This window comes from Clupea harengus, chromosome 13 (assembly GCF_900700415.2).
Source record: "Clupea harengus chromosome 13, Ch_v2.0.2, whole genome shotgun sequence".
In the NCBI taxonomy this organism is placed as follows: Eukaryota; Metazoa; Chordata; class Actinopteri; order Clupeiformes; family Clupeidae; genus Clupea; species Clupea harengus.
In genome coordinates, this window is record NC_045164.1 from 538150 (window position 1) to 551431 (window position 13282).

A 13282-nucleotide genomic window follows, 5' to 3' on the forward strand; every position below is an offset into this window, starting at 1 on the left:
CCCCCCCCCCCCCAAAAAAAATATTTTTCACATGTCCCATTCAAATGTGGACTACCTGACTTGTAGATGTCAGTGGATGCTGTTGTTGTTGTTCTCGTTGTTTGTTTCTCCTACGTTTGTGTTTCTTGCCACCTGAGGCTTAGTTTGGTTTATAGCATCACCTCCTGTTCAGCTAATCTATGCTTCCCTCCCTCCCCTCAGCTCTATCTTGTGTGGCTAGCGGTTACTACGGTGTGAGACAAGCAGCCTCCCCCGTTACCTCAATGGAAGGGCCTTGTGAGGTTGCTTATTTATTGCAGTTAAGGTTCTCAGCAGTTTTATATAAAGACATACATTGCCAAGTCCATGCATTGTATTTCAGTCAGATGTTTGGCTTAAGTTATTATGCTGGTTTGAAAATGGATAAATGTGGCTGAATAAGGGTTCACCTATTAGGCCTGTGGTCGTCATAGAGAAAGGCTCTAAGGGGAGGGGGTAAGAGACCGGGTCTACAGCTCTGCAGCACGGGACCAATGTATTTGCACAGCCACTCTCAGTCCTATCCATACATCTTTCCATTATTGCAAGGGACACATTATTCGCCCATTACTATGAAGAGATCGCTGGATCCATCCGCCCTTAGCCTCTGACTGCAGCCGGTTCACAGGTGGTGCTCCTATCCTAAGCACATTGGCATTACGAAGCAGAGAGGAGGTGCTGTTGAGTGCCAGTTTTCTGAGTTTAAACTTCAATGGTCTGAAGTGGCATTTGGGTAATCTGTGCTTTGGGGAACTACAAAGCTGTTCAGAGCGTCTGTAGCCTCTGCTGTTTTTCCCCCTCACCTTTCCTTCTCCTCTCTTCATTTGATCCTGTCTTTCCATCTTCCAAGATAGTGTGCCCTTTCTTTCATCCATCTTCACTCTCATGTCTCCTACATCAGCCATCACCGTTATCCAAGGAGCTAACGTTGCCAGGCACAACCACCTTCCTCGTACACACACACTAGTGTGTGTGTGTGTGTGTGGTCATCGCCACTGTGTATTAGCAGCTGAGACCTGCCAGGTAGTAGTTGTTTTATTTTTGGAACATACTTAACCAGTCTGCGCCAGAATGTGTCTGCTGAGAAACTCTTGGTTCTTGGCTGGTCATTTTTGTCTTGGTGACATAGTCCTGCCCATACCTCTGCCATCTCTCTCTTTTTTTGTTCTTTGGCTTTAGTTGATCCTCTGGATGTACACAGTCTCCCTGTCTTACCATCTCTGCCCTTATTATGACCCACATGTGTTGTTGCCTTCTTGTCCTCATGTCTGTCTGTTATTGCCTCTATGTTAGCAAGTAACGCTAACTCTAACTCCAACACTGTGCCCTCAGAGAGGAAAGACTGTGAGCATGTCTCTGGTCTTCAGTGCTGTAAAGGCAGGCAGGGTTCAGGTTTTAGCTAACCCTGGGTACACTGGTGTTGGTAGTACTGTCAATATGAGTTTTAAACAGCGCGGAGGCAATTCCGCAGTAATTTTACCCCCATTCTCCGAAGACTGGTTTGGTTGCCTTTTATTTTTGGTCTTTTTGGTTGTCTTGTTGAATTTTGTTGTTGTTGTTTGTGTTTATACCATATGTCTAATGTTTTGCTTTCATGGTTTTGTTGTTTTATTTTATTTCCTTTTAACACATGTAGCACGTGTAACATGTTTTTTCTTTTTTTTTTAAACTGCTGGAGCTATGTTAGACCCATCTGTCACAGGGTACAAAATGAGCCCGAAGGATGTTCTGCAGCATTGACGACCCGGTTCATGAGCAGTTGAAAAACATGGGTCACTTTTATCCCTTGAATGGTTTTGTGTTGGTTTATTTTTGCTGTTGCTCTGCTGTATTTCCATTTGTGTGAGATGAACTACTGCTGATTGACCTCTACATGTGCACACTTATCATTGTTCATCAACACTGGCTTGCATTGTTTTCAAAATCCATAATCTAGTCTGCCTTTCCTTGTGAGAAGTATCAATGTTTCTGGTAGTACCCAATGCAGTGTTTTGTTCATTTACTTCATTCTTGGTTTGGGTGTTTTTCTGTTGTTTTCAGTGATTTTCAAATATCTACAATGAAAATGCCCTCACTGTGGCTTGAGAGATTGTGTAAGCACTATGATTTGGCTCATTTGTGGTTAACTTCAAGGTGAAGTCAGATCTCCCCACTCCTTAGCAACAGTGTTCAGTGTGCATTGTGCTATGGAAGGGATCATGTTCAGTCCACTGGGAAATATAGGAAAATAAATCCAGATTGGACAAACAGCGCAGCAGAAGTTTCAATTCAATGGATCATTTCGCAACATTCTGAGAAGCCATATAATAAAACGTATTTCTTTTGGTACACTTTTTCTGAAAACATATTTCTCCTGAAATGGAATATTTACCCACACTGGCGGAGATTACAGGTTATAATTATCAATCAACAGCTTATCCACCTGATCTGTCATCGTACCCATCTGAATCCAAGACAGGTACATGTACATCTCACTTAGTGCTGGCACAACACACACACACACGCACACAGACACACACACACAGACAGACAGACAGAGGTGTAAACTATGTGAGGTGTCCTATCATTAAACATAAATTAATTAACATTATTATCTTAGAGTAACCAAGTACAATTCAATACAAATCTTTGCACAGCTGTTCTGGCCTTCTGATGCTAGTGCGATGCCCCAAAGCCAGTGTGCGTGTATCTGAATTACAAACTTCCAATCCATGAAAACATCTTTACAAAGGCTGCGTAGTCTTTTTAATGTGTTTTCAATTAAATGGATCTCATTATACCCTGAAGGGAAAACATCGAGGCCATGCACGTTCCTTTGCCATCACAGTACACAGTCCCAGAGCTGTCTTATTTGGACATTCTTTTATAAACACCATTTTGCAAAATTACTTTTGAAGATGAAGATAGGAAGATGAAAAGTGTGTGTGAGTGTCTGCGTGTGTGCGTGAGTGTGAAAGAGAGACTCCCCTGCCTTTTATCTGCCAGTGTCCCTACTGGTCCTGACGGTATGTTTCAGTTCTTTTCCAGGCTTTGTGTCTCCTTTGTTATGCAGTCATATTACTCACTGATCCTCTGGTTATGTTTTTGAAAATGTTGATAACACTGTAACAGTATTCGATTGCTTTCCTGAATGTTGCAAATTATGCACATGCAAAGTAGTTTTTATGTGTGTTAGTCGTTCCGTGTTCTGTAGGAACTTGTACTAGTTATTCCTGCTGTACTCTGGGATAAATGGTACTGTCCTTTGAATCTGGAACCAATGGATCCATATCCTGTGGATCTGAATGTACAGATTTTGTAAATATCCTTCATCTACAAGTCCTACTGTCTCCTAACCAGTTTTTTTGTGTGTAAATGCTTAACATTCTGGCTGTACTTTAAGGAAAGTTGACTATGATGAGATGGATACAGTATGTTCTGGATTTTAAAGAACATTAAAAAAAGAAACATTGTCTTGTGGTGTTACTTGAGCTGGTGTGTTTTTTCCCCTGGAGGTTTTGAATTCATAACAATAGCATTAATGTTAATGTTAATGTTAATGGAAATATGTGTAAGCATAGGTTATTTGCAAACTTTCTGTTGGCATCTTTATTCCTTCGAATCAATGCACAGCAGCACTTTTATGAATATAGTCAGGAAGATCATAGTCCTAAACCTGGGTCCAACAAGTGCAGTAGGAACACATGCCAATGGTCAGTGGTCTTTATGCTTTTACCCTTTGCCCTATCTATCTACAAACACGCAAATCAAACAAAAATATGAAGGCTGTAGGCTATTTTAGACCTGACAGCCAAGTCAATATCAACTAATGGTATCTAACATGTACGTTTTTTTTTTACCTACACTGTAAAAAAGGATTTGTTGACTCAACTTAACCTGGTCAAGTTATCTAGTTGCTTTGACTGAGTTAAGTTATGTCAACGTGTAGTGTCAGGTTTATTACACTTAATTAAAATAGTGGATACAACATGCAGTTTGTTGAGTCAGCATCCTGTGTCAATTAATTTCGACTACAAAAGGTTAGTTTAGAGAACTGAAAAAGACGTTAGTTGAGTTTTTTTTTTATCAAGTTAGTACAAGTGTGAATCGAGTTGGCGCAACATTAAAGACTTTTCAACATGAAATACTTTCCAGTAGCTTTTATTACCAAGTTACTTAAGTTTACAGAAGTTGGTAGCTTTCCAAAACAAGGACAAGTAAAGTAATACCTAAAAAGCTACTCTAAATTTACATGATAATTAGCTGAGTCAAACCTAAACATTAACATATCAAAAATGGCTGAAGATACTTCCCCCCCCCCAGCATTTTTACAGCCTAGTTATTGATATTTCCAATGATTTCTTGGTTAGATTGTATTTTGCCATTTACCCCATGTGGCAGTGTTTACTACTTGAGACTAAACAAACCTTGTGTCAGTCAGCAAAACCACTTTTAAATGTATTTCTTATTTTTAACTGACAACAGTGTAATGTAGTGATTGAAGCCATGGGAAAAGACAATATTAGTAACCGAGCGAGCGATGGATTGATGTGATGAACTGGTTTGGTTTGCGGACGGTATTCAAGTGCGATGTTGTTGTTCTTTGGGCGGTGAAGAGGTGAGCATGGGATAGGGGCGTTTGAGGAGTTTTTCAAGCCACCAGTGCTTGCAACAAAAGCATCACTTCCGCTTAAACTTTCTACAAAAATACTTGCTTATTGTAGAGCGGCAGCTATAGAAGTGATGGATCCTCTGGATTTATGACCATGTCGAGCTACGGAGGGCTTTCCCAGGACCTCAAGTAAGTGTTAAAGCTTTGTCGTATTTACACTTAACTTTTTTTACTACAAGCTTTAGTTTTGTCATTGGAATCTCTTGCTCTTGTTGTAGCGCGATGTATTCAATAAGTTCATAATCTAAAGTAACCTACTACAAATCTGTATGACAAATTACTTTCCATGCGGTTTATTGTCACACATTAACTAAAGGAAGAGATTTATACTGTACACCAGTAGCCTATAGATGGCTTACAGATATAGTTGTTGAAATACCCTGTGAAGCCAACATTATAAGCATTATAACTGAATTTGGAAAAAAACACTTTCTGTTCAAGATAGAATTTTGGTTATATTATTTACACACAAACCAGGGTAAAGTATGTAGTGCACGTGTAGGCATAATCGATTCGCTCCTTGTTTGGATTATTTAACCTTTTTCGCCCTCCTCCCCTAAAGAGCAACTAAGTCTTTAAAACATGCCGTGTGTTAGGCCAATGTTTTGCTCACAAAATGGAACATCGACAAAGCAAAATCAAAAAATATCTCCCATTTCCCACAAACACGATACATAAAACTCACAAGGACTATGATATACTCAAAAATTACCCTATTAGGATACGTTGCCAGTATCTAAAAATCATGTATGTATTCATATTAAACGTTTTTATTCTTAATTTGTGCATCTTCTGTGTTAGCAGGAGGCATTGTCATTCCCCCCATTTCACCCCCATTGGAAACTAGCATTAGGCTACCTGTACCTTTGTAAAGGTGTGGAGGATGGGATGCAGTAGCTCATTCTCTCTCCATAGGTAGGTGAGTTCTTAATGGTGCCTCCAGACCGTGGACCACCCAGCATTAGCGTGTATGACCAGGGCTCCAGTTGGTGGGAAAAGTGATGAAATGCCCCCCTCCCCCCGGAAACAAATTTGGACAAAAAACAACCCCAATGTAAATCTCCCATCCCTTTTTGATTGGTGATAATAATGCCTGTTAGTCATTGCCTAACCGTGAAGAAGCTAGGCAGGCCACCCTCCTTGGTTTTGATCACTGTGTCTAATGACTGCAGTAGTAGCAGTGCACAGACTCCCGTTCCTGTTTCCATTTGATAAACTCAGACTAAATTATTCCACATGCGCTGTAACTGAAGCAACACTCCCCTGCTTGTTGACATGTAACTCTTTGAGACCTCCATTCTTATCGCACGGACGGACAAGATGTCCCTCACCCCCACCGGTGGTCAGCTGGCATTCCCCGTGGCACTAGGGTGGGGCGAGCGTGCGACTGTGACTGCGAGTGGACGGCCAGACGGTCACATGTGTGGTGTGCTGTTGTGTCGTGGTGCCTAGGGGAGGACCAGGACAGGACGCAAACATTGCACGGTCACGTTTGAGCTGATAATCACGCTGCTCCCCACAAGCAGACTGGAGTGGTAGAATTAGAATCCCCCTCTTTGTCAGGGCTGCACGTTGCAGATCTGTGCATGGGTCCCAGCAAACAACAACCCTTTTCTCCCCCGAGGCTCATCATCATCTCATGGTCCCCCGGCTGGAGTCAGCCTTTGTTTGGGTTCACACTGTCATCAGTATCATTTGGAGCAATTAATATGCTAATTAAGATGCATACTGAGCTGAACAAGTGTTTAGGGTTCACTTTTCAAAAGACAGCAAGAGAATACAAAACAAAAAACAGGATGATCCTGCAGTCAGGACACTAGAATGTGTTTGGGAGAAGTTGTTTTGTGTAAAAAGGCTGCAGCTTTCCACAAAGTCATGCTATTAATCAAATTCTTCATTTTGCCCTTTTTCAGATCTCTCCCTCATCAGAGTCCTCCCTGAAAGTCATTTAGTGAAATAGAGGAAGTGAATGGAGAGTGAACAAGCAAGTGTGAGGGTAAAATGAAGTGATGGAAGAACTGGGATCATCGTATCAGCATGCTTACCTGTCTAAGACAGAGGGAAACAGTGCCTCTCAAACCGACAGTCTGTTTATCATGAAGAGTTTGTATGCATGAGAAAAGAAGAGCAGACACACAACAGAGAGAGAGAGAGAGAGAGAGAGAGAGAGAGAGAAAGAGAGGGGGAGAGAGAGAGAAACCCAGAGCTGTGGGGCCGAGGATCGGGTGGCCACTGCCTGGATTGTTGAGGGGATTAGAGCTAATAGGACAGGGGGGGGGGGGGGGGGGGGGGGGCATGGCTGGGGCCGTCAAGCACCCCGCTGCAATGGCTCCTGATGGGGGGTGGGGCTGGATGATCGTAGCCAGCTGTTTCCTCACTACCATCTGTACTCGTGCTGTAACCAGGTGAGTCTGTATTCGGTGAACACTTAACATAACAGGTCCTTCCAAACAGGAGCAAACGCGTTCCAGAATGGAAGACATCTGAACCTCTAGTGCCTCAGAACCTTCCGTCAGTTCCGAGCCAGTTGCAGCTTACAATCCCAGTGCATACTCTGTCTGTTACCAAGTAACCACATTTTCATTTGAAATGTAAAGAATGGTCTGTCACTGATGAACATAATACCAATATCTGTGCACTTCATTACAATATGAACTGCCTGTTCACTGAATGCAGACCCACCAGAGTGTGTTGTAGACAACAGGGTCTTAGAGAAAGAGGGAATTAAAATTCCTGTGTTCATATGCCCTAAACCCCTCTAGGTGTAAAATTGATTGACCTAAAATCCTTTGTTACATAATTTCAAACTCTTAGCTTGGCAAAGCTCAACCAACTGAGAAATGCACATTTAAAGTAACACATGTTTCCTTACAATTTGAATTGATCTTAAGGCTGATTTTTGCAGTATTGTTATAAAGCAATAACAAACCCATCAGTATGTGATAAATTGTTTGACTATGTAGGATTTTCCCCAGGTCACATTTTTCCAGATATGGAATAGAACGGAACAACAAACGTTTCGACCTTTTGCTAATTATTCCATTAAGGGTGCTTCCCTAATGTCCTTCTGTCATTTCAGGTGTGTCTCCATTTTTTTTGTGGAGTTCCAGTTCCAGTTCTCCAGAGATTACTCCGGGACTGCTTGGATCCACTCTACAGTCGACTGCATGACCATGTTATGTGGTAGGTGTGGCTAATTGCTTAATACATTTCTGTTTTGTCAGGGTTACAATATGAATGATTTAGCGTGCTAAAGATACTTAATGCATTTCTATTTTATTAGGGTTACAATATGAATGATTTAGCGTGCTAAATGTCATGTCAGTTGTAATTAGGGTCGTAAATGCTGTCTAAAAATCTCTTTCTCCCTCTCCCTTCTTCCCCTCTTTACTTTTTTTTCTTTCTAATCTCCTATTTTTGTATCTGCTCATTTTTAAATCACTTTGAATTACCAGTGTATTTGTAAAGCACTTACAATGACCAATTACCATTTGTAAAGCACTTTGAATTACCAATGTATATGAATTGTACTATCTAAATGAACTTGCATTGCCTCTCTAAAATACTCTGTGTTCTGACTGTTGCAGCTCCGTTGGGTAGTTTTATTGGGAACCGTCTGTCTCACAGAGCGGCCGTGATGATGGGAGGCATCCTGTCCTCCGCTGGCCTTGTGTTGAGCTCCTTTGCCACCAGTCTAGAGTTCCTCTATCTAAGTCTGGGCATCCTCACAGGTTTGTTTACGTAGAGGAAAGCACCATGTCTTTTTCTCAACAGTGAGTGGGCTCTCAAGAGTGGAACATGAGATTTGTATTGTGGTGGGGGTAGTTCTGCATGAAGCTTTCCCAGTCTGTAGGGCATAGATTTTCTGACTGACACAGATAATGATTCGTTCAGTTAACGTTTTGAAGAATTTTCACGTCCATGATTACACACAATGTTTTTAGATCCCAATGCAAAGAGTATAAATACATTTACAAACCACAATGTATAAATAGGGATTCATCACAGTTTGTTATTCATTTTTTGAATTCATTTATCATCTAAATCGATGTCTCCCTTCTTTTTAAAGGCATGGGATTTGCTCTTAGTTACACCCCTGCAGTGGCCATGGTAGGCATGTACTTCAGTAGGAGGAAAGCTCTGGCGTATGGACTCGCCATGTCTGGCAGCGGCATTGGCACGTTTGTGCTGGCCCCAGTCGTACAGCTGCTGATAGAGTACTACTCGTGGAGGGGGGCGCTTCTCATACTGGGTGGACTGGTCTCTCACCTGTGCGTCTGTGCTGCCCTGCTGAAACCACTTGAGGAGCAGAAGGGATACGTTGTGAATTTACCTGATGGTAAACAAGGTAATGCTAAGCTAAAACACGTAGAGCTACCTGACTCAAAGCTCACAAATGAAAAACCTGTGGGTGAAATTTTGAAGGACTGCAAACGAGCAGGTGATGTGAAAGGTTATGTAGAACAAGCTGATCAGAAGTCAGCAGGGAGTATGCACAGGATGAATAAAAAGTCAGACAGTATGTGCTTTTTGCTAAAACATTTGGAAGATAACACTGCAAATACACAACCAGCAGACTCACAGCCAGTGACCCAAGATCCACCAACCACAAAGGTTGAACATTTAGAGAGCTTGCATGTGATGGATGAAAAATCGGACAATATGTGCTTTTTGTCAAAGCATTCTGACGGAGAAAATACCACATGTGAAAATACAAAGCCACTGACCCAAATTCCACCAAGCACAAAGGTTGAACACTCAGTACCAGCAGACCCAACATCACCGGACTCAAAGTTAGCAGTATCTAAGCTTACAGATGCTAAGCTATGTGACTCAAAGTTACAGGGCACTAAGCTAGTGGAAGCCAAACTGCTGGAGATGAACTGGGTCTCGCCCAGAACTGGATCCGACAGGAGCTGTCCCTGCCTGCCCCCCATGGAAGAGTATGGCTTTCTGCTAATGCCGGACTTCCTGTTGCTGTCTGTGTCTTTCCTGTTCTTGGCATACGGCTGCAGTGTGCCCTTTGTGTACCTGGTTCCTTATGCACTCAGTGTTGGGGTGAGCCACCAGCAGGCGGCGCTGTTGATCTCCATCCTGGGCGTCATCGGCATTGTTGGAAACATCACCTTTGGCTGGATGACTGACTTGAGGTGAGATTTCTTTACTTCTTGGCAGATATGGCTATAGACCAGGGGGTCAGGCTTAAGAGGGTTAGCTGGGGCCAGTTAGCATCAGAAATTTTGGTGCCAAGAGGGTTTTATTCCCATAGGCTTTTTTTCAGTTATACACAAGTATGGCCAATCAATGTAGCGTTTTGGTTGCTGTGGTCATAAGTCATTTGGCATTTACATTTAGTCATTTAGCAGACACTTTTTTAGACACTTTTATCCAAAGCAACGTACAAAGGAGAGAACAATCAAGCTATGAGCAATAAAGACCTAGTGTAACAATAAATACTATTTTACATAAGAAATTAATAAAAAGTGCAGCAGGCAGGGTGCAGGGACGAAACTACTGTAAGTGCAAGTTAAGTTCTAGGTAGGGGAGTAGCTCAGTTGATTGTGAAGCAAGATATCCGTGGTCATTTGCAGCTCAGTTGATGGTGAAGCAAGATATCTGTGGTCATTTTTGTACTTCCCGGGCTGAAGTAACTAGCATAGCATTGGCCTTTGAAATGAATGGGAGTGGTAACCTGTCAGTCTCTCCAGGTCTATAAAATGCTTCCATGCTCTAAAGACTGGACAAAAAAGAGAGACATGTTGACTGCCGATAAACTGTGAGCATTTCTTCAGTTGTCTCAGGCCGTACCGGATGGTGAGCTACATGCTGGCGGTGGGACTGGAGGGGTTCAGCTGTTTCCTGGTGCCGCTTCTGCAGAGCTTCCCACTGCTGGTGCCCTTCGCTCTACTCTACGGCTACTTCGACGGCGCCTATGTCGCTCTCATTCCCGTGTTGACGTCTGACTTTGTGGGGCCCGCCTACCTTTCCTCAGCCTTGGGTGTGGTCTACTTCCTGCATGCTATTCCATACCTCATCAGTCCACCAATCGGAGGTCAGCACCATCCAGAGTATCTCACATGCAAACCCATGCACACACCTACACCCACTTACTACTAGGTTTACACATAAAAAAATACAAATGTTCTAAACTAATGACGTTTTTCTAAACAAAGTTGAGTAAGATGATTGACAGTTGTCGCTCACCCCACTTCCGCTTTCCAAGATATTTAAACCCTCCTAATCTGCCCACCACGGAACACATTCCAGCATTCCAGTATCCCACCTCCTCCCCATTCCCCTCCTTTTCCCTCGTAGCTATAAGCTCACATTAGCCCTTATCCATAGGGGCTGTCAGCGGACATCGATCAAACGCGATCTCTGCTATAGGCATCCCAGGGCCTTGGCCAGCTACCAAGCTAAACATGTTTATGATCAGTGCTCTAAATCAAGCATGCCGAAGGGCGAACTAGAGAACACAAAATCATAGTCAAATGTATAAACTTACCGCACTTTCTCTCTCTATCTCTCTCTTTCTCTCTCTCTCTGTCTCTCGTTCATTTCCTTTCTATGAACAGGTTGGTTAGTGGACCAAACGGGTTCTTACATGGCCACATTCGTGCTGAGCGGGTTCTCCGTCTTGTCCAGCTCTGTGGTTCTGGGTTCGATTTGTCTGCTCCAGCACTGTTGCCGGGGCCGCTCTGGCGTTGGTGGAGCAGAATCTGGCCACACCCTAGAGCCGGCCCTACGTCAGGATCCAAACACTCCTGCCTCCACCATCTGAATGCATCCGAAGCCCTTTTTTTATTGTGTACAATGGCCATACTTACGTGAAATATGACCTTTGATCTCTCTAGAGCCGGTTTGCTTTCAGCCAAAATTCAGAGCATTTCTGAAAAGGGATTTTAAAGCATTTCATGTCATAGCACTGGCCTTGAATTCCATGAAGAGACCTTAAAGTGCTGGTGCCATTTCTAGTTTCCTAGACTGGATACATTCAAATGTACATTCTGTCTATACATTTCTCCAGAGGGGACAGACTTTGCTTCCTGCCACGTATCTCTGAGAAAGATACAGAACCCAGTTAGGCAGTGATGTTTTGTACGATTACAGTACCAGAGCCTGTAATGCCAAACCTGTCTGATGAAGTGAGAAGAACAACATACCAAATGTTATTATACGGCTCTTCAGAATGTTACAAAAGGTTCTGTTGACTTGAATGTGCCACCAGAAAGTTTGCAGGTCTGTTATTAGGTCTGCGCGTCGGGGTCCTGTTCGTCCCGTCGGGATTTATTTTTCTATAATGACCGCCGGACTATACAGTACATTATCCCTTACATATGTCGTATGACATTAGGCTGGCTCTTCTAAGCAGTATGTCATGCAAAAGTGTCCCTTTTTCTAGGGACGTTTAGTGTATGTAAACATCAGTCAATATCCTTTTTCTTTATGATTATTATCCATAAGTATCTATAATAGATACTGTATCTAATGTGAACAAAAACAGTGCCTGTTCCTCAGGGTGATGTTTTTTTTTCATATTATTTGTAATGTTGTAATGTTTATGATTGTAACATTCCACAGATGGAGGTATTAATAATTCAAGCAGTCAAAACAGAGGGAAGGGAATGGCCCCTTTTTAATGTAACTGTAAATTCTTCAAGGACATCACTAATGGTGAAGCAGCAGTCGTGTCCAAATCAGCAGATTAAATAATTTGTTTAATTTGATTGTGTTGTGATGTGAAATAGAGTGTTTATACATTCCCCTACTTTAGTTTTTTCAATCTGTTTTACATTTGTTGTTGTTTACATTACTTCCTGGTCTGGTTCAAGTCCAGCTAAAGTTAGACTATAGCTAGATAGCTTAATATTTTTTTAGATGCCGCAGGGCAACTGGTAAGGGTTATGTTTTCTTACTGAAATGTATCTGATTCTGACCCCCCCCCCCCCATTGAATTCAGTCCTTTTGATGTGTCTAGGACAATATGATCAAGTTTGGTTTTGTAGGCTTAGACATAGGATAAATGCATTTTAGAGATTTCCTTTTAAAGTTGTTCTTTAATTTCTCCTTTTCTCCCCTTGTGTTACCTCTGTGACATGAAAAACTAAATCTAATCACATATGCTTGAATTTGCACACCATAAGCTCAACCATGCCTAATACATAGAATTAGATTTTATTCAAACTCATCTGAAAACAGGGAAAAAATATATTATGAATGTCTCCTGCATGTCAGGATTTCCTTATACATTAAAATTTCAACGAACAGTTAATGTAATGTAAACAGTGTAATGTACAATGTAATGTAAACAATACATCTCTTTGTGTTCTGGTCAATGAAAATGAAAATGAAATGTGTGCACAACATCCCAATCGGACAGAGAGCAAGTTCACTTCATATAAAAATTAAACACCATGGTTGAAAATATGAGTGATAGAAGAGATAACTAACTGAACTATGACAGCTACCGCATTTTCTCTGCAACTTATCTGTCTTTGTCATATTCTTTGAGGTCTCTTGCAGATTCTCCTCTCTCTCCTCACCGTAGGAATGTGAATCAATTAGATACAGTGCTACTAAAAGTTCCCCATTTTAAATCTGGGGTGACTTGTG

The 13282-nt window shown here is 42.0% G+C and overlaps 1 protein-coding gene across 1 annotated transcript; it reads left to right on the top strand.

Annotated features, from left to right (window-relative positions):
• The first annotated feature begins 3 nt into the window (after window positions 1–3).
• Window positions 4–13005, top strand: LOC105902267 (monocarboxylate transporter 12-B-like). The gene is made up of 9 exons (XM_031579266.2): window positions 4–4798; window positions 5471–5584; window positions 6583–7074; window positions 7749–7852; window positions 8257–8400; window positions 8739–9008; window positions 9486–9819; window positions 10462–10721; window positions 11245–13005. Exons 3-9 carry the CDS (start codon window positions 6779–6781, stop codon window positions 11448–11450), a joined length of 1614 nt encoding a protein of 537 aa, XP_031435126.2. The 5' UTR covers window positions 4–4798; window positions 5471–5584; window positions 6583–6778; the 3' UTR covers window positions 11451–13005.
• Window positions 13006–13282: the final 277 nt, after the last annotated feature.